The following is a 20080-nucleotide window of genomic DNA, read 5'->3' on the forward strand; positions in this document are numbered from 1 at the left end:
AGCACATAGAAATAGAGATGCAAACAAAAAACAACTAATACAAAAATATTACTTCCCAAAAATGACTGCAAGAATAGAAAATATAATTAAACAGTGCAAAGTTTGTAAAGAAAATAAATATGACCGTCACCCTAATAAACCACATCTACTTAAAACCCCAATTCCCCAGTACCCTGGTGAAATAGTTCACATAGATATCTATAATACGGAGAAACGCCTGGTACTAACAGCAGTAGATAAATTTTCTAAATATGCCCAGGTAAGAATAATACAGTCAAAGGCAATAGAAGATATCAGAGAACCTTTGCGACAAATACTCTTCGCATTTGTTATCGACAATGAAAAGTCCCTAAACTCACTATCCATACAATTCATGGTAGAAGATCAACTTGGAATTAAAATCTTTAAAACACCTCCATACGCAAGCACAGTTAATGGTCAAGTGGAAAGGTTTCATTCCACCTTATCGGAAATTATGCGCTGCCTCCAAACAGAATGCACCCATCGTTCATTTCAAGAACTATTAGATAGATGCACATATGAATATAATTACTCCATACACTCAGCAACAGGAAAACGACCAATAGAAACATTTTTCGGTAGACGAGTCTCGATACACCCAGAACAATACGAGAATTCACGGCGAGAAAACATAGAAACCCTTCGGAAAAGACAAGAAAAGGATTTAGAAATCCATAATAAAACACGGAAACCCATTAAGACATACACTCCTGGTGACATAATTTATGTTAGGATTAATAAAAGAATAGGATCAAAACTCACTGCTAGATATAGGAAGGAAATCGTGAAAGAAGATAAATCTAGTGTAGTAATTACTGAAAAAGGAAGAATAGTACATAAGAGTAACATTAAGACTTAATATGATTTTAGTAAAATAAGAAACTCCCCCTTCAAAAGCTCTCTTACAGACTTCTCGTGCACCTAGTGTACGCGGACTTTAAAATAATAGATTACTCCAACTCTCAACTTGCAACATTTAATACGGGACAAACCAAAATTCAAACAGGAACTTACAAAATTATACATAAAATAGATCTGGACGTATGCCAAAAGACACTAAATGAACTTAGCCATACCATTAGGACACAAATCAACGAAGGAAACCCCTCTTGCCCATTCTCAATAATGAATTAAGATCAATACAAGATTATTTGAATAGACTTAAACCAAGGAAATTTAAAAGAGCAATTAATGAACTAGGAACCATCTGGAAGTGAATCGCAGGAAATCCCGACCACGACGGCCAAGTCATCTTAGAAAATGAAATAAATAATATAGTTGAAAATAATTACCAGCAAGTGGTAATTAATAAAGTAATTTTTGATAAAATAAATGAAATTACAGCAATTTCTAATAAAATCGCGAAATCCATACAAACGGGTGAACACACTCAACATAATTTTGCTATTGAAATAAAATATAAGTTCAAAATTATCAAAGAAGAAATAATTAATATAGACTATGCGATACATTGGGCTAAGGCCGGCATAGTCAACTCCTATAAAATAGACCAGTACAATTCAAATGAAGAAATTATGTTAATTAAATCAATATACGAAAAACACAATTTTACCCTAAGTAGTATAGAAGAATCACTAGAAATCGCAAGCGTAAAAATTGCAACAAACGATAAAATGTTATTTTACATAATAGGATTACCAATAACAAATGAAGACATTTGCGAGTCAATTTTGATAAAACCTATAAAGATAGGAAAATTTATTAATAAAGTCCCTTACGAGGACATTGTAACATGTAAGAATAACATAGTATATGGAATTGAATCTAAATGTAAAGAAAATAATAATGTAAGAATATGTAACCGTAAGGATATAGTAGACATTAGCAACACTACCTGTGTCCCACCTCTACTGAGAAGCAAGCCAGCTGAATGCGTTTTTGTCAATAACCAGCACATCCCAACCGTAGAAAGCATCACTCCTGGCATCCTACTACTAAATCAATACAACGGCACCATAGATATCGACAACCAAAAAGTAAACCTAACAGGGTCATACGCAATACAGTACCATAATTCCACAGTTCGTATCAATAAACAGATATATTCTTTTAACGAACTACTAACCAGCAAACCACTACCTGCAATTCTCCAGTCAAATGTCCCATCAAAGCAAGAAGAAGAAATCCTAAGTTTAGAAATGATGAAGGAACTCCATATAAATAACACAAATCTTATAAATTCATTGCGCACAAATCACAAAGCAGCCATAATCACAAATTTTTCTCTAACAATCATGATAATAATCTGCCTAGGAGGACTCATATTCGCACCCGTAATAAGAAGACATTTTACAAAGGAACCAGAAGAGCTATCAAGCTACAAAGTAAGCATCCAGGTAAACGATAACAAGGAACCTGTAGCATCCGAAATCCCTACCTTAACAAACGAGGACGTTCGTTTTGGGGTGGAGGAGTTAACACCAACTAAGTCAACATTCGAGCTGACGCTAATGTAAAGAGCTTAGTCAGCAATACGTAAGTTGATGGCTCAAAATAGTTAATAATAATTCTGAAGCAAACAGGAAAAGGCCCAGACGCCTGATCAGCAAAAACACAAATATTGTGAACGACATCCGGAATTGAATTGGGAACAACATCCGCCACGCGCCGAACGAAATAATGCTGGCACAGGTAGAATTAAGTTATATTTAGAACTAATTTACCATTTTTAAGTCAGTCAGTTGTAAGCAGTTAGTTGTAAACGTTTAGTTTTAATTAGTGAGTAAGAAAGTAAGGTCTTACGACCAATAATTAAATTAGTGAATAAATAATAATAAAGGCCTTGAGACCCAAAAAAAATTATTTTTTTAGTAATCTTAATAAAGGATACAATAATTTACATGCCTATAAACCTACGCCCGAATTTAAATAACGTAGCGAATGCTATGTACATATGTACGTATGTGTCGCATCATACCTAACTCAAAAGCAATAAGCGCAGACAGTTCACAGCGAACAAACACACATACGAATTTTTTGGTAAAAATGTTACTTTTGTCAAACAATTTGGCTGATATAAGAAAGGAATCAAGTATTTTTTTTGATGCAGATCGAAGGCAAATATTTCAAACTTTTACTGAAAAGTAGAATTTTTCAAATCCATCCTTATGAGTTATAGCTGTGTAAACAAAAATTTTATGTTTTTTACTACATTTTGGCAATTTGCCTGGCCCCTATAATATATATCTTCAAATTATATAAACTGTACCATCTCACCTAGCTAAGCTTTCAAATGCAAAAAACCGTTTTAAAATCGGAGCATTCTGTGTGAAGTTATGTGCATACATGGCATTTAGCGACTTTATTTTATAAGATTTATAGTTAACTGAAAAAAATGTTGTATGTGAGCAGTGCCCATTTATTAGGAACAATGAGGAATGGTTACACAGTAGTGAAGAGTCCCTTGAGGCAGGGCCGGCGGAAGACGTGGGTATGGTGGGCAGTACTACACACGCGGAAGACCTGAAGGTCTTCACCCCGACAGCAAAAGAAACATTTTTTGATCTGATCTGAAGTCTAATTAAATTTTCAAATACGTGCGCGTTAGTCAGGTGTTGTGCGCTGTATGTGCGTGTGAATAACTATGTTTACAATCAGTGTTGCTCTTTGGATACAATTGTATCAATTTGGAGTGGATACAAAGATACAGAAAATACCAAATGGATACATTTTCAATAACATTTTCATCAATTGATAAAACGAAGTAGAGATATGTTTTTATACTCAGTTGAGCAGAGCTCCCAAAGTATATTAACTTTGATTGGATAACGGTTGGTTTTACAGGTATAAAGGAATCGAGATAGATATAGACTTCCATATATCAAAATCATCAGTATCGAAAAAAAATTCGATTGAGCCATGTCCGTCCATCCGTCCGTCTGTCCGTTAACACGATAACTTGAGTAAATTTTGAAGTATCTTGATGAAATTTGGTATATAGGTTTCTGGGCACTCATCTCAGTCGCTATTTAAAATGAACGATATCGGACAATAACCACGCCCACTTTTTCGATATCGAAAATTTCACAAAATCGAAAAAGTGCGATAATTCATTACCAAATACGGATTAAGCGATGAAACTTGGTAGGTGAGTTGAACTTATGACGCAGAATAGATAGAAAACTAGTAAAATTTTTTTTTTTAATTTTTAATTTAAAAGTTTTGCAAGCTGTAATTTGGCAGTCGTTCAAGATATCATGATGAAATTTGGAAGAACGTTACTTTTATTACTATATATCTGCTTAATAAAAATTTGCAAAATCGGAGAACGACCACGCCCACTTTTTAAAAAAATTGTGAAATTTGGTAGAGGCTTAGATTCTAGGACGATAACTGTTTTCTGTGAAAAAGGGCGAAATCGGTTGAAGCCACGCCCAGTTTTTATACACAGTCGACCGTCTGTCCTTCGGCTCGGCCGTTAACACGATAGCTTGAGCAAAAACCTATATATCTTTACTAAACTCAGTTCACGTACTTATCTGAACTCACTTTGTATTGGTGTAAAAAATTGTCGAAATCCGACTATGACCACGCCCACTTTTTCGATATCGAAAATTACGAAAAATGAAAAAAATGCCATAATTATATACCAAATTCGAAAAAAGGAATGAAACATGGTAATTGTACTGGTCTATTGACGCAAAATATAACTTTAGAACAAAACTTGGTAAAATGGGTGTGACACCTACCAAATTAAGTAGAAGAAAATGAAAAAGTTTTGCAGGGCGAAATCAAAAGCCTTGGCATCTTGGAAGGAATACTTTTCGTGGTATTACATATATAAATAAATTAGCAGTACCCGACAGATGATGTTCTGGATCACCCTGGTCCACATTTTGGTCGCTATCTCGAAAACGCCTTCACATATACAACTAAGGGCCACTCCTTTTAAAAATACTCATTAACACCTTTCATTTGATACCCATATCGTACAAACAAATTCTAGAGTCACCCCTGGTCCACCTTTATGGCGATATCTTGAAAAGGCGTACACCTATAGAACTAAGGCACACGCCCTTTTAAAATTCTCATTAACACCTTTCATTTGATACCCATATTGTACAAACGCATTCTAGAGTCACCCCTGGTCCACGTTTATGGCGATATCTCGAAAAGGCGTCCACATATAGAACTAAGGCCCACTCCTTTTTAAAATACTAATTAACACCTTTCATTTGATACCCATATCGTACAAAAAAATTCTAGAGTCACCCCTGGTCCACCTTTATGGCGATATCTTGAAAAGGCGTTCACCTAAAACTAAGGCCCAGGCCCTTTTAAAATACTCATTAACACCTTTCATTTGATACCCATATCGTACAAACAAATTCTAGAGTCACCCCCGGGTCCACCTTTATGGCGATATCTTGAAAAGGCGTCCACCTATAGAACTAAGGCCCACGCCCTTTTAAAATACTCATTAACACCTTTCATTTGATACCCATATTGTACAAACGCATTCTAGAGTCACGTTTATGCCGATATCTCGAAAAGGCGTCCACCCATAGAACTAAGGCCCACTCCCTTTTAAAACACTTATTAACACCTTTCGTTTGATACCCATATTGTACAAACGCATTCTAGAGTCAGGCCTGGTCCACCTTTATACAAACACATTCCAGGGTTACCCTAGGTTCTTTTTACAACATGGTGATTTTCCCTTACTTTGTCTCCACAGCTCTCAACTGAGTATGTAATGTTCGGTTACACCCGAACTTAGCCTTCCTTACTTGTTGTATGTAGCTTTGATTGTGTTCATAGCGTAAGAGTATTGTGTTACTCCTGTATTAAATACATACATATTTGTAATCCCTGGACAGTTTATGACTGTTTCCTGGAGTACGGGAATAGACTGCACATATCATATGCATTCCCATTCATTATTTTGCTCTATTGTCAGATCAAACAAGTAAGGAAGGCTATGTTCGGGTGTAACCGAACATTACATACTCAGCTGAGAGCTTTGGAGACAAAATAAGGGAAAATCACCATTTATGTGACATGGGTATCAAATGGAAGGTATTAAAGAGTACTTAAAAAGGCAGTGGGCCATAGTTCTATACGAGGATGCCATTTCGGGATATCGCCATAAAGGTTGGCCAGGGGTGACTCTAGAATGCGTTTGTACGATATGGTGTCAAATTAAAGATATTAATGAGGGTTTTAAATGGCAGTGGCCCTTAGTTATATATGTTAAGGCGTTTTCGAGATATCGACCAAAATGTAACCAGAGTGACCCAGAACATCATCTGTCGGGTACCGCTAACTTATTTATATATGTAATACCACGGACAGTATTCCTGCCAAGATTCCAAGGGCTTTTGATTTCGCCCTGCAGAACGTTTTCATTTTCTTCTACTTAATATGGTACGTGTCACACCCATTTTACAAAGTTTTTTCTAAAGTTATATTTTGCGTCAATAAACCAATCCAATTACCATGTTTCATCCCTTTTTTCGTATTTGGTATAGAATTATGGCATTTTTCATTTTTTGTAACTTTCGATATCGAAAAAGTTGGCGTGGTCATAGTCGGATTTCGGCCAAATGTTATACCAAGATAAAGTGAGGTCAGATAAGAACGTGAACTGAGTTTAGTAAAGATATATCGATTTTTGCTCCAGTTATCGGCTTAACGGCCGATCGGAAAGACATACGGTCGACTGTGTATAAAAAATGGGCGTGGCTTCAACCGGTTTCGCCCATTTTCACAGAAAGTCGTTATCGTCATAGAATCTATGCCCCTACCAAATTTCACAAGGATTGGTAAATATATGGCATTAAAAGTATTATAGACAAATTAAATGAAAAAGGGCGGAGCCACACCCATTTTGTAAATTTCTTTTATTTTTGTATTTTGTTGCACCATATCCTTACTGGAGTTGAATGTTGATATAATATAAATTGAAATAATACTGTAAAGATATTAAATTTTTTGTTAAAATTTCACTTAAAAAATTTTTTTTTAAAAGTAGGCGTGTTCTTTATCCGATTTTGCTAATTTTCAGTTAGCACATATATAATAATAGTAGTAACGTTCGCGCCAAATTTCATCATGATATCTTTAACGACTGCCAAATTACAGCTGGAAAAACTTTTAAATTACGTTCTTTTAAAAGTGGGCGGTGCCACGCCCATTGTCAAAAATTTTACTAACGTTTTATTCTGCGTCATAAGTTCAACCCACCTACCAAGTTTCATTGCTTTATCCGTCTTTGATAATGAATTTTCGCATTTTTTTCGGTTTTTCGAAATTTACGATATCGAAGAAGTGGGCGTGGTTATAGTCCGATATCATTCATTTTAAATAGCGATCTCAGATGAATGCCCAGGAACCTGCATACCAAATTTCATCAAGATACCTCAAAATTTACTCAAGTTATAGTGTTGGACAGACGTACGGACGGACACGGCTCAATCAAATTTTTTCCGATACTGAATTTTGATATATGGAAGTATATATATATCTATCACGATTCATTTATACCTGTACAACCAATCATTATCCAATCAAAATGTATATACTCTGTGTGCAAAGCACGCTGAGTATAAAAATTACCCTCTACTAAAGCACTCATCAACAGCTTTCATTTGTTATCCATATTCTATAAACATATTCTAGGGGTACCCGAGTCCTCGTTTTCGCCTACAACTCGGGACCCTAGTCACCCAGGGGTACGAAAAATACCCCGTATCAAAGTACTCATAAACAGCTCCATTTGATACCCATACGGTACAAACATATCCCAGGATTACCCAGGTCCACATTTTGATCTCAAGACCCTAGCCAGAACGGAATAAAAGGTATCCTATGTCCGTCTGCTGCTTCTAAGCTACCTCTCCACTAATTTTCAGCCAAATCGGTTATCCGTTCTTGAGTTATAAATAGTGTAACTAACACCACTTCTTTTACAGATTTATCTTAAAAATTGCTTAGGTATGTACATCTGTTCACTATATATTTCATATCTCATACACCAGATTACTTGGATATTACGAATGGGATAGGATTATTGTTCAGCCCCATTCATGAAAGGTGTGAAGTCTTCGGCACAGCCCAATGAGCTGAGCTAATATCAATATTGACCACAAGAACTAAAAACGTTCTTTGCGTATGAAGTTTTATAAAATTATTCATTTGGAAGATTTTTAACAACTTTTTGCTGAACTATTTGTTTATTTATTTATTCCTGTAAAAAATTTTCCAAGCTAAACAAAGCGATTCTGATCGAAAGGAAATCGACTTGTTCTCAATTTCGATCGATCGATTTTTATGCACAATTGCACGTCTTCTTGTCTCTGCATTTCCGAAAACTATTGATGCTGGCATTGTGTTCAACTTTTTGCACAATTTTAATTTAACTAAAACCAAAAAAAAAATAAAAACAGCTATTTCGCTTGATTATCGAATCGAAATGAAAACGATTCGAAATCGACTTCGAATCGATTTGTTTCAATCGGAATTGAGAACACGAAAAAAAATCGACTCGGAATCAGCCTCGTTTTACTTTTCAAAACGAGTCGTAATTCAGAACAGGTCTGATATAATGTTTTCCTTAAATAATTAAAAACCATCCCATGCAGCGCTATTTCAAAGTAGTACCTTGCTGCTCGAAATCGCGCCTGAAAGCATCCTTAGCCAAAACAAATGTCAAATACTTCTTCTTATGATTTGCTTGCAAGAAACGTTGAAAATTGGCTCCTTTTGCATGTCAGATGGCGCTAGTGATGGGCAATTTTTCGGTCTCCATGCGAATACATGCAATCTACTTATCTGTCAGCGCACGATGTTGCATTAAAAATTTTACATACATATGTGATAGGGATTTCCTTCTTCTGGATAATCATGCGTCGGATTACTGACTTGAAGCTATTTTATTACTTACTTAATTATTTGGCGCTTAACCGATTAAACGGTTACGTCCGTCCAACAAGGCTCGTCGGTCGCTTCTTCTCTCTGCCAACTGGCGCCAATTGGTCACATCAAAGGAGTTTAAATCGTTTTCCACCTGGTCCTTCTAACGGAGTGGGGGCCGTCCTCTTCCTCTGCTTCCATAAGCGAGTTCCGATAGAAACACTCTCTTAGCCGGAGCGTCATCTTTCATTCGCATAACAACCACACTGTTAAAAAGCCGGAAAAAACACACGGAATCACTATATAAAGGTCGTTGTTTTCATCCACTCCTCTTCTTAGAGAATTTTCCTCAGAGAGCATTACAAAGAGATTTTTGTCTACAAGTGCAATATATTTGATGTAAGCGAATTTTGCAAATTAGAAGAACTTCAAGAGAACACAACTATGGAACAACTTGTTCCTTAAATTGTGAGACTGAAAACAGCTTCACTAGGATTCCATACAACATTCGACCGCTTCCAAAATTGAAACCCAATACAGTGAAAATTAGGAAAAAATTAAGTTTGCCGATACTGTAAAGCACGTTCGCGGACCTGTAGTTGATATGGTAGTCCAACTTGCAGATCCTGTACAATTGCCTGGGACCTCTTCACGCAAAGAAAAGATTCATTTAAAGTAAACTCTTTCACTTGAATTTTATTTGCCTTGCATTTTTATAATATCTAACTAAAATCATAAATAAAGAAAATGATTAAAACAAAAAAATGTACTTTCAATTTTCTTTAAACTCTCCTGCATGTTGTAAAATCCTCCCAACAGTGACAAATCCTCCTTATAAGTGGAAGCATTTGACGTATTCCATTTTTCTTATTTCGCTTCGCACCAAGTAAACTGTTTAGTTATGAACTGAATTATTCAAGATGGTAATAACTCGCAAAATTTTATCAATTTGCTATGCTTTTCTTGAAAATAGCAAAAAAAATGTCTAGGTCAAATCCTCCTCGCTCTACCCTACTATTCGGCAATTTTCTCTTTAGCTCGTGTTCTATTCATACAAGTTGAAGTTTTAAAGTTATGATTAAAGCTTGGTCTCACAACCTCGAGAATTTGCATGCGTCACACCATCACTGCATACAAAAAAATCTGTATTTAATCGTTATCATAAATATTTATTAAATAGATAATATAAGAAAATGTGATATGAATATCAGCGATGTATGGTACCGGAGATTTGATTTTATGAAATGAGGTTAAAACAACCGAACATTACATACTCAGCTGAGAGCTATGGTGACAACATAAGGGAAAATAACCATGTAGGAAAATGAACCGAGGGAAACCCTGGAATGTGTTTGTATGACATGTCTATCAAATGAAAGGCACTAAAGAGTATTTTATGAGGGAGTGGGCCATAGTTCTATAGGTGGACGCCATTTAGGGATATCGCCATAAAGGTGGATCAGGGTTGGCTCTAGAATTTTTTTGCACGATATGGGTATCAAATGAAAGGTGCTAATGATTATTTTAAAAGGGAGTAATCCTTAGTTCCATAGGTGGACGCCGTTTCGAGATATTGCCATAAAGTTGGACCAGGGGTGACCCTAAAATTTGTTTGTACAATATGGGTATCAAAAGAAAGGTGTTACTGAGTATTTTAAAGGGAGTGTTCCTTAGTTCCATAGCTGGACACCGTTTCGAGATATCGCCATAAAGGTGAACCAGGGGCGACCCTAGAATTTGTTTAAACGATATGGGTATCAAATTAAAGGTATTAATGAGGATTTTAAAAGGGAGTGGTGGTAGTTGTATAGGTGGTCGCCTTCTCAGAGATGTCGCCGTAAAGGTGGACCAGGGGTGACTCTAGAATATGTTTGTACAATATGGGTATCAAATTAAAGGTATTAATGAGGGTTTTAAAAGGGAGTGGTGGTAGTTGTATAGGTGGTCGCCTTTTCAGAGATATTGCCATAAAGATGGACCAGGGGTGACTCTAGAATACGTTTGTACAATATGGGTATCAAACGAAAGGTGCTAATGAGTATTTTAAAAGGGAGTGGGCCTTAGTTCTATAGGTGGAAGCCGTTGCGAAATATCGCCATAAAGGTGGACCAGGGGTGACTCTAGAATGTGTTTGTACGATATGGGTATAAAATTAAAGGTATTAATGAGGGTTTTAAAAGGGAGTGGTGGTAGTTGTATAGGTGGTCGCCTTTTCAGAGATATCGCCATAAAGGTGGACCAGGGGCGACCCTAGAATGCATTTGTACAATATGGGTATCAAACGAAAGGTGTTAATGAGTATTTTAAAATGGAGTGGCCTTAGTTCTATAGGTGGAAGCCGTTGCGAAATATCGCCATAAAGGTGGACCAGGGGTGACTCTAGAATGTTTGTACGATATGGGTATCAAACGAAAGGTGTTACTGAGCATTTTAAGAGGGAGTGGGCATTAGGTCTATAGGTGGACGTCTTTTCGAGATATCGCCATTAGGGTGGGCCAGGGGTGACTCTAGAATGTGTTTGTACGATATGGATATCAAATTAAAGGTATTATTGAGGGTTTTAAAAGCGAGTGGCGCTTAGATGTATATGTGAAGGCGTTCTCGCGATATCGACCAAAATGTGGACCAGGTGATCCAGAAAATCATCTGTCGGGTACTGCTAATTTATTTATATATGCAATACCACTAACAGTATTCCTGCCAAGATTCCAAGGGCTGTTGATTGCGCCTTGTAGAACTTTTTCATTTTCTTCTACTTAATATGGTAAGTGTCACACCCATTATATAAAGTTTTTTCCAAAGTTATATTTTGCGTTAATAAACCAATCCAGTTACCATGTTTCATCCATTTTTTCGTATTTGGTATAGAATTATGGCATTTTTTTCATTATTCGTAATTTTCGATATCGATAAAGTGGGCGTGGTTATGGTCGGATTTCGGCCATTTTTTATACCAAGATAAAGTGAGTGCAGATAAGTACGTGGGCTAAGTTTAGTAAAGATATATCGGTTTTTGCTCAAGTTATTGTGTTAACGGCCGAGCGGAAGGACAGACGGTGGACTGTGTATAAAAACTGGGCGTTGCTTCCACCGATTTCGCCCATTTTCACAGAGAACAGTTACCGTCATAGAATCTATGCCCCTACCAAATTTGAGAAGGATTGGGAAATTTTTGTTCGACTTATGGCATTAAAAGTATTTTAGACAAACTAAATGAAAATGGGCGGAGCCACGCCCATTTTGAAATTTTCTTTTATTTTTGTATTTTGTTGCATCATGTCATTACTGGAGTTGAATTTTGACTTAATTTACTTATATACAGTAAAGATATTAAATTTTTTGTTAAAATTTGAATTTAAAAAAATTTTTTTTTAAAAAGTGGGCGTGTTCTTCTTCCACTTTTGCTAATTTTTATTTAGCACATATATAGTAATAGTAGTAACGTTCCTGCCAAATTTCATCATGATATCTTCAACGACTGCCGAATTACAGCTTGCAAAACTTTTAAATTACCTTCTTGTAGAAGTGGGCGGTGCCACGCCCATTGTCCAAAATATTACTAATTTTCTATTCTGCGTCATAACCTCAACCCATCTACCGAGTTTCATCGCTTTAACCGCCTTTGGAAATGAATTATCGCATTTTTTCGGTTTTTCGAAATTTTCGATATCGAAAAAGTGGGCGTGGTTATAGTCCGATATCGTTCATTTTAAATAGCGATCTGAGATGAGTACCCAGGAATCTACATACCAAATTTCATCAAGATACCTCAAAATTTACTCAAGTTATCGTGTTAACGGACAGACGGACGGAACGGACGGACATGGCTCAATCAAATTTTTTTTCGATACTGATAATTTTGATATATGGAAGTCTATATCTATCTCGATTCCTTTATACCTGTACAACCAACCGTTATCCAATCAAAGTTAATATACTCTGTGAGCTCTGCTCAACTGAGTATAAAAATATGAACATGGTATGCATACATGTAGATTTGTATGCATGGTATGCCTACATGTAGATTTGTGTGCAAGCTATGCATATATGTAGATTTGTATACATGCTATGCATATATGTAGATTTGTATGCATAGTCTGCATACATGTAAATATGTATGCATTCGTCAGCAAATCGATGTCTGGTTAATTCTCATTATTGGTTGTATGCAAATATTTTGGTGAGAAACTAAAATTGATAATAAAGCAGAATTTATTATTTGTGAACAGACAAGAGTGTCATATTTGGCATTCCATTGATGTTAGGTAACCGCTGTATTAGGTCAATAATTTGTATAATATTGTAATATGATTGAGCTGTTAAAAATGTATTGCATAGGAGTTCATGATGCGTAATGGCGCAAAATGTATTGCATAGGTGGGCATAGACGCTTAATGCTACACCATCCGCCTTGGAAAAAGAGGATTATACAATTGTTTTGTGAACAATTGTATACGACTCTTTGTTTGTATTTAGATGGTTTTGGTATTTTACTGTAACTTGATATTGTATTGAAAGAGTTTTTGAATTTAGTTTCTAATTTGTTGACTTTCATACTTTTATTATTGGCATCTTACGTATATTTTTCTTTTTGTTTTTGTACAATTCCTTTTTTTTTATTTAAAAATTTAAAATTTTTACATATAGAAATTCTTAAATTTTATTTATTTGATTTATTTTATTGATTTAATATATTTTATTTTTTTTATTTATTTTATTTATTTTATAGCCGGATTTTAAATGTGTGCACCGATCTAAAATCCGTTTGTTTTTAGAAGCTTTTATTAATTAAACGGGTAAATTGGAATGATTATTTGTTTTAAATTAACAAAAGATATTTTAAATGGGTTTAAGTCTATTCTTGTGGACTATTATTTCTTTTATTTTGTTTGTCCTATCTCTATTTCCTATATTATTAGGTATTAACGTATAATTATTATTTTTGTCTATACTTTTTACTTTATAGCTTCCTTTGTACTTATTATCTAGCTCATGGCTAGCTTCTTCTCTTACTAATACTAAATCTCCTAATTTTATTTCCTTACTGGTGCCACTTTTGTCGTAAGTGACTTTTTGTTTTTCCTTAGCTTCTTTCACTAATTTTCTAGCTCTCTGTTGTGCTATTTGAAGTCTATATTTAATTTCCTTATCATATGCCTCGTGATTATATACTGGGCTTATTTTATGCTCGTTTAGGAGTTCGCACATCGGGGGGCTTTTCGCAAATATAAGCTCGTAGGGGCAATATCCGTGTACGGTCGATGGGGTCGTGTTGTAGCAGTACGCGAAATATTTTAGGTATTCATCCCAATCATCTTTGTCACTAGATATGTATGAACGTACATATTCATTAAACGTTCTATGACTACGCTCTACAGTGCCCAAAGTTTGATGATGGTATGGTGTTGAATTTTTGTGCTCAACTTTTAGCAATTTGCACAGTTCTTCGAATAATTTTTTTTTGTATTCTGTTCCCATGTCTGTTAGGATTGTTTTCATGGGACCATAAATCAAAATGAAATGCTCGAATATAGCTTTAGCAGCTGTTATCGCATGTTTGCTCGGGACTGGGATTGTTACCAAGTATTTTGTGAGATCGCATATAATGGTAGCTGCGTATTCGTTTCCGTTTATTGACCTTGGTAATGGTCCGACCGTATCGATCTGTACTATATCGAAACCCTCGGAGGTGTCTCCGTTATTGTCACTGGCTCTTTTATATGCTTATTTGTTTTATTCCTCTTGCAGTGGATGCAGTTATCTACGTATTTCTTTATGTCACCTCGCATATTTTTCCAGCAATAGCTTTGTTTGATTTTCTTTATCATGCGATTTATTCCTGGGTGGCCACCACTAATAGGATCGTCATGATATTTCTGCAGAATTTCTCTAATTTTCCCGGGACTAGTCACGTACACAACATCTGGGGTTAGTGCAATCGTTAATTTGTTGAGAACCCTATTTCCAAATTCAATAAATTTGTCTAATCGAGTATAATTACTTTTAAACAATTTGTCCCCTAAGGACAACTGTATCTTTTCAAGTCCTAAATTGGCGGCTTCTTTTTCGAGCCTGATAAAGAATTGTCCTAAGTCAGTTTTATCATCTACAATTAGGTTGCTTGTATTTATAGTGCTACAAATTTTCTTTCCCTTTTTGCGGCCACCGTGGTGTGATGGTAGCGTGCTCCGCCTACCACACCAGATGCCCTGGGTTCAAACCCCGGGCAAAGCAACATCAAAAATTTTAGAAATAAGGTTTTTCAATTAGAAGAAAATTTTTCTAAGCGGGGTCGCCCCTCGGCAGTGTTTGGCAAGCGCTCCGGGTGTATTTCTGCCATGAAAAGCTCTCAGTGAAAACTCATCTGCCTTGCAGATGCCGTTCGGAGTCGGCGTAAAATCATGTAGGTCCCGTCCGGCCAATTTGTAGGGAAAATCAAGAGGAGCACGACGTAAATTGGAAGAGAAGCTCGGCCTTAAATCTCTTCGGAGGTTATCGCGCCTTATATTTATTTCTTTTTTATTTTTGAAATATTTTTTCGGGGTATTGAAAACGAGCCTGGCATGACTTTTTACTTCAAATTTATTTAGCGCTTCATATATTTTGGGGTTCTCAGTGGGACTTTCTTGAATTTAGCATTAAGCGTCTATGCCCACCTATGCAATACATTTTGCGGCATTACGCATCATGAACTCCTATGCAATAAATTTTTAACAGCTCAATCATATTACAATATTATACAAATTATTGACCTAATACAGCGGTTACCTAACATCAATGGAATGCCGAATATGACACTCTAGTCTGTTCACAAATAATAAATTCTGCTTTATTATCAATTTTAGTTTCTCACCAAAATATTTGCATACAACCAATAATGAGAATTAACCAGACATCGATTTGCTGACGAATACATACATATTTACATGTATGCATAACATGCATACAAATCTACAGGTATGCAGACTATGCACACAAATCTACATATATGCATAGCTTGCATACAAATCTACATGTATGCAGACTATGCATACAAATCTACATATATGCATAGCATGTATAAAAATCTACATATATGCATAGCTTGCATACAAATCTACATATATGCATTGCTTGCATACAAATCTACATGTAGGCATACCATGCATGCAAATCTACATGTAGGCATACCATGCATACAAATCTACATATATGCATACCATGTACATATTTTTAGTTAGTATTAAGATAATTATGAATGTGTAGGTTAAGAAATTACCTATAAAAGAAAAAGAATTTCTTTAATAAAATTGATCTCGAATTATCATCAGACTACAAAAGTCGTTTCACTCTTTACATTGAATCGTAACTTTTCATGGCGATCCTGCCAGCTTGATCAGAAATTGGCAAAACTGCTAAAGATCTTGCTGGAGGAAAAGATCCTGACAGATTTGGCTAAGAATCTGAAAGGTCCTGCCGAGTTTAAAACATAGAGAACATTTTTTTTGAAATCATGTTGGATAAAAATCCTGCACAGAAGAAAAGGAGCAATAATTACATCGCAAGCTAGATCAACCCAATGTAACTTTGTATGACAACTACCAATAATATTTTAACGGACTTTTGGCAAATTCGAATAAACTCATGGTGGTTATCTGGATCAATTAGTTATGAACGTTTGTTTGAAGTAAAATAATGGAAGCTCAATAATAAATGAAAAGCATAAATGGAGTGGAATAATCATAATATGTGGCCGGACACTAAATAAATCCAGAGTAGCAAACCAGCAGGACATGATTGGCATAAGACTGGCAACTAATATTATATGGCAAACCAACAGGACATAATGGACAATACGACTGGCAGCGAATGTTATGTATATTAAGTATATTTAAATTATTTAAATTTTTAGAATCAAATGAGCGGCCTTTGGAAAACGCCCTGTTTAAGAATTTGTTTGAAGAACGCCCTACTTCAGTATTTCATTCAAACAAGCTTTATCGCCACATATAAATTCCATATGTTTTGACATGAGCTGCAGCGGTTATGAAAAAATTCTGAAATGGAGCGTTTAGCCGAGATATGGTAATATTCCACTGAACAGTGGACTAATGACAACACTATCCAATTAAAGTAGTTACGTTTTATTTATAAAGTCTCGAACTTCAGCATTATTTACAGTTGTATATACCCCCGGATATCGCGACCCGCACCCCATCCCCCAAGATGTTATCGCACAAAGTTGTCCATTTACAACGCCTGGTCCTCCAGAATCTCCTTTGCACGCATCAGTTGCTCCACCCCCAGCACAAATCATTGTTTCTGATAAAAATTTCGATTGGATCCAATAACGAGCCGCACAGCACCATTTATTTACTATTTCCACCTCAGCAGTTTGGAGTGTGTTCGAAATTTCCATCGTTTTCACATCTCTGACACCCCACCCACTAATTTGCATTTTTGTACCCGATTTTAATTCACTTTCGCAAAGTGGTATTGTTTTTACTAAAGGACCCATGACAAAGGGTTCACACACTTTAATCACACCTACATCCATATGTCTTATTGGGATATCATAATTCTCTGGATGAATTGCAAACTCTACTGCGCGGCGCTGTCCGGGTTCGGTTAAATAGGTTACACCAGCTACAACGATGACTGAATTCTTCTCATATCTTTTCACGCAATGTGCAGCTGTAACCACTCTTTCATCAGTGATTAATGCACCACCGCAAAAACATTCTTTAGTATTCGTTATATGTTGCAACGTTACCATATATGGACTCTCCGCTATGGTCGAAGGTCTGCCATTAACAATGCGATATTGCGAGTTCATATGGCCCAAAATGCAATCAAACGCGACAAACAAGAGCGTGAGAAGAACGCGTAAATTCATTGTATTTTGTGTCTTTTTTCTAGAATTCTTAAGTAGCAAATAGTACAGGAACATTTTTGTTGGAGTCATTTATATATAATTGCGCTTTAAGAAATTTCAAAAAATTAAAGAGCTTACTAAAATAGCAAAATCATGCGAACAAACAGCTTTTGCTCTACCAAAATATCCAACTCAATATAATTACAGTGACGGGTAAATGTCTACTTACTTTCGTTGTTTAGAAAAGACAAAAACACTGCAAAATAACCTGGTCATAAAATGTTGTTTTTAATCATTTTACCTGAAACAAATCCGTTCTTGAAAATAAAGCATCTAAGTTATCGCGAAAAAACGTAATATTAGCATTCACAAAAGTGCACATTAAAGACCAGTTAGCTATGTGGGTTGTACTGTTTACCTAGTTTAATGCTTTTATATGTTTGTTGGTCTGCTAAAGAAATGGTGCTAGTAAAATCAACAACTCGGTTCTGTGTTGATTTAACGGAGATTCGGTGAAATTGATCGAATTATGGTTAATTCGACCAAGTTCTTTGTCAAGCGAACAAATTAGTTTAGCCATTTCGACAGAAGAGATATTATCGCTCTTAAGTGAACAAAATTCTGTAAAATTGACAGATTCCTAATCAATCTAACTGATTTTTTTTGTTAACACAATTGCTCTCTGCTTTGTACTAATGATGTTGGTGCCACTTGTTAAAAAAACCCCCAAAATAAGAAAACCACCAAATCGAAAAAACACACAAATTGGGAAAACAACAAAAAACTAGTTTTTCAGTTATCAATACAAAACGAAAAAAACCATTTTTTAAATTTACTGTGCGTAACACTGCAAAAAATTATGTGATACCGGGACACCTATTTATCGGGTACAATCCTGCAACTTCTCCTCCAAGCAAAATGCAAATTGCGCCCTCTTGTTGCATAAGTTTTGTTTGATAGAACAGGTTTTTTCCAAAGTTAGTAACATTTTGTTCAAGTTTTTGCGAATTTTAACTCACGCGAACGAAACTAATAAGGTAATAAAAAAATATCAACATAAAAACATCAAGCATAAAAGTTTGAGTTGTTTTGGAATCGTTTCAAAATAAAATGTTACGAGAATTAAACTTGCCCAATTACATGTAAAGTTACTTCAGTGGTGAATTACCCTCCCGCGATTTGATTCTTTACTTTTCTATAATTTACAAGTTCTCTAACTAAAATGTTATGTCCAACATTTATACTACAAGTTTTGTTCGAAACAATCAAGTGTGGCAACTCTACATAAGAGAGAAAAAATTGAGAATGAGCTGCAACTGAAACAATTGAGAATCAGTTTCGTGAATACTACGAAGTTCAAAACTATAAATTAAATAAATTATAAAAAATAAAATTTGGTGAAAGTGCGATTAATAAAACGAAGTAATAAAAAGTATAATGTTTAATGTGTGCCAGCATATTTGATATACGCCCAATTGAAGTTCGGTTAGTAAGTACATACATAGATATGTACATAAATATGTTCTTATTTGTCCGATTTTTGTTTTAAATTCAAAGAAAATGGAAACATTTTATATGAAATGTGCGTACACAAATACAAATATAATTATAATATAGTAATATGGTGAAAATTTTTAAAGAAAAATGTGAATCAAAGTTCTTGAAACCGACGCCAATGTGGTTTAACAAATGGTGCAGTGCCATTATTTTCGCTAGAGCATGTGCTAACGCATGTGTGAATATTTATATGGCAAATATATATGTATTCACATATTTACGTATATATACATATTGCAACATACTTTCGTACAAAGCTTTCGATGTTAATCGGAACAAGTTTTGTTTATTTGAATTCAGATTTAAGTTATTATTATTTTAATTAATATTAATAAATATAGCAATAAAATAATAAGAAATGAAATGTACTTATATGTTATTTATACAAATAAAAAAACTACGAAAGTTTAAATATATATTTATCCGGTTTTATTTTTTCCACAGGTATTAATGTCATATGAACAGAAAACTCTGTTGATGTAAAAGTTTAAGCTATTAATCTAGAAAAAACAGAAATATTTGTTATTTCAATAGATTTCACTGGAAGTGTAATTCGGACAATAAACACTGTTAATTTAACAGTTTACGCTAGTTATTTCGAATGAACAAAAATCAGTCTCTACGGTTTTTGCTGTTAGTCTCATCTTAACATTAAATCTGTTAATTTAACAGTTTGCACTGGTAATTTCAAAAGAACAGAAATCCCTTTCATATTAACAGTTTTGATTGGTATTCCTAGAGCGACAGTAATAATTGTTAACGTAACAAAACTAT

At 35.1% G+C, this 20080-nt stretch overlaps 2 protein-coding genes across 16 annotated transcripts in view; one reads left to right on the plus strand and one right to left on the minus strand.

Moving 5' to 3' along the window:
- Nucleotides 1-20080, plus strand: part of LOC137240664 (serine-rich adhesin for platelets) — an 827553-nt gene that overhangs the window by 591700 nt on the left and 215773 nt on the right. The gene's annotated exons all lie outside the window — the stretch shown is intronic.
- LOC137240115 (trypsin-like) lies at nucleotides 17012-17824 on the minus strand. Its single transcript, XM_067766048.1, has one exon. It carries the CDS (start codon nucleotides 17822-17824, stop codon nucleotides 17012-17014), a length of 813 nt encoding a protein of 270 aa, XP_067622149.1.

Source organism: Eurosta solidaginis, chromosome 2 (genome assembly GCF_040869045.1).
Source record: "Eurosta solidaginis isolate ZX-2024a chromosome 2, ASM4086904v1, whole genome shotgun sequence".
In the NCBI taxonomy this organism is placed as follows: domain Eukaryota; kingdom Metazoa; phylum Arthropoda; class Insecta; order Diptera; family Tephritidae; genus Eurosta; species Eurosta solidaginis.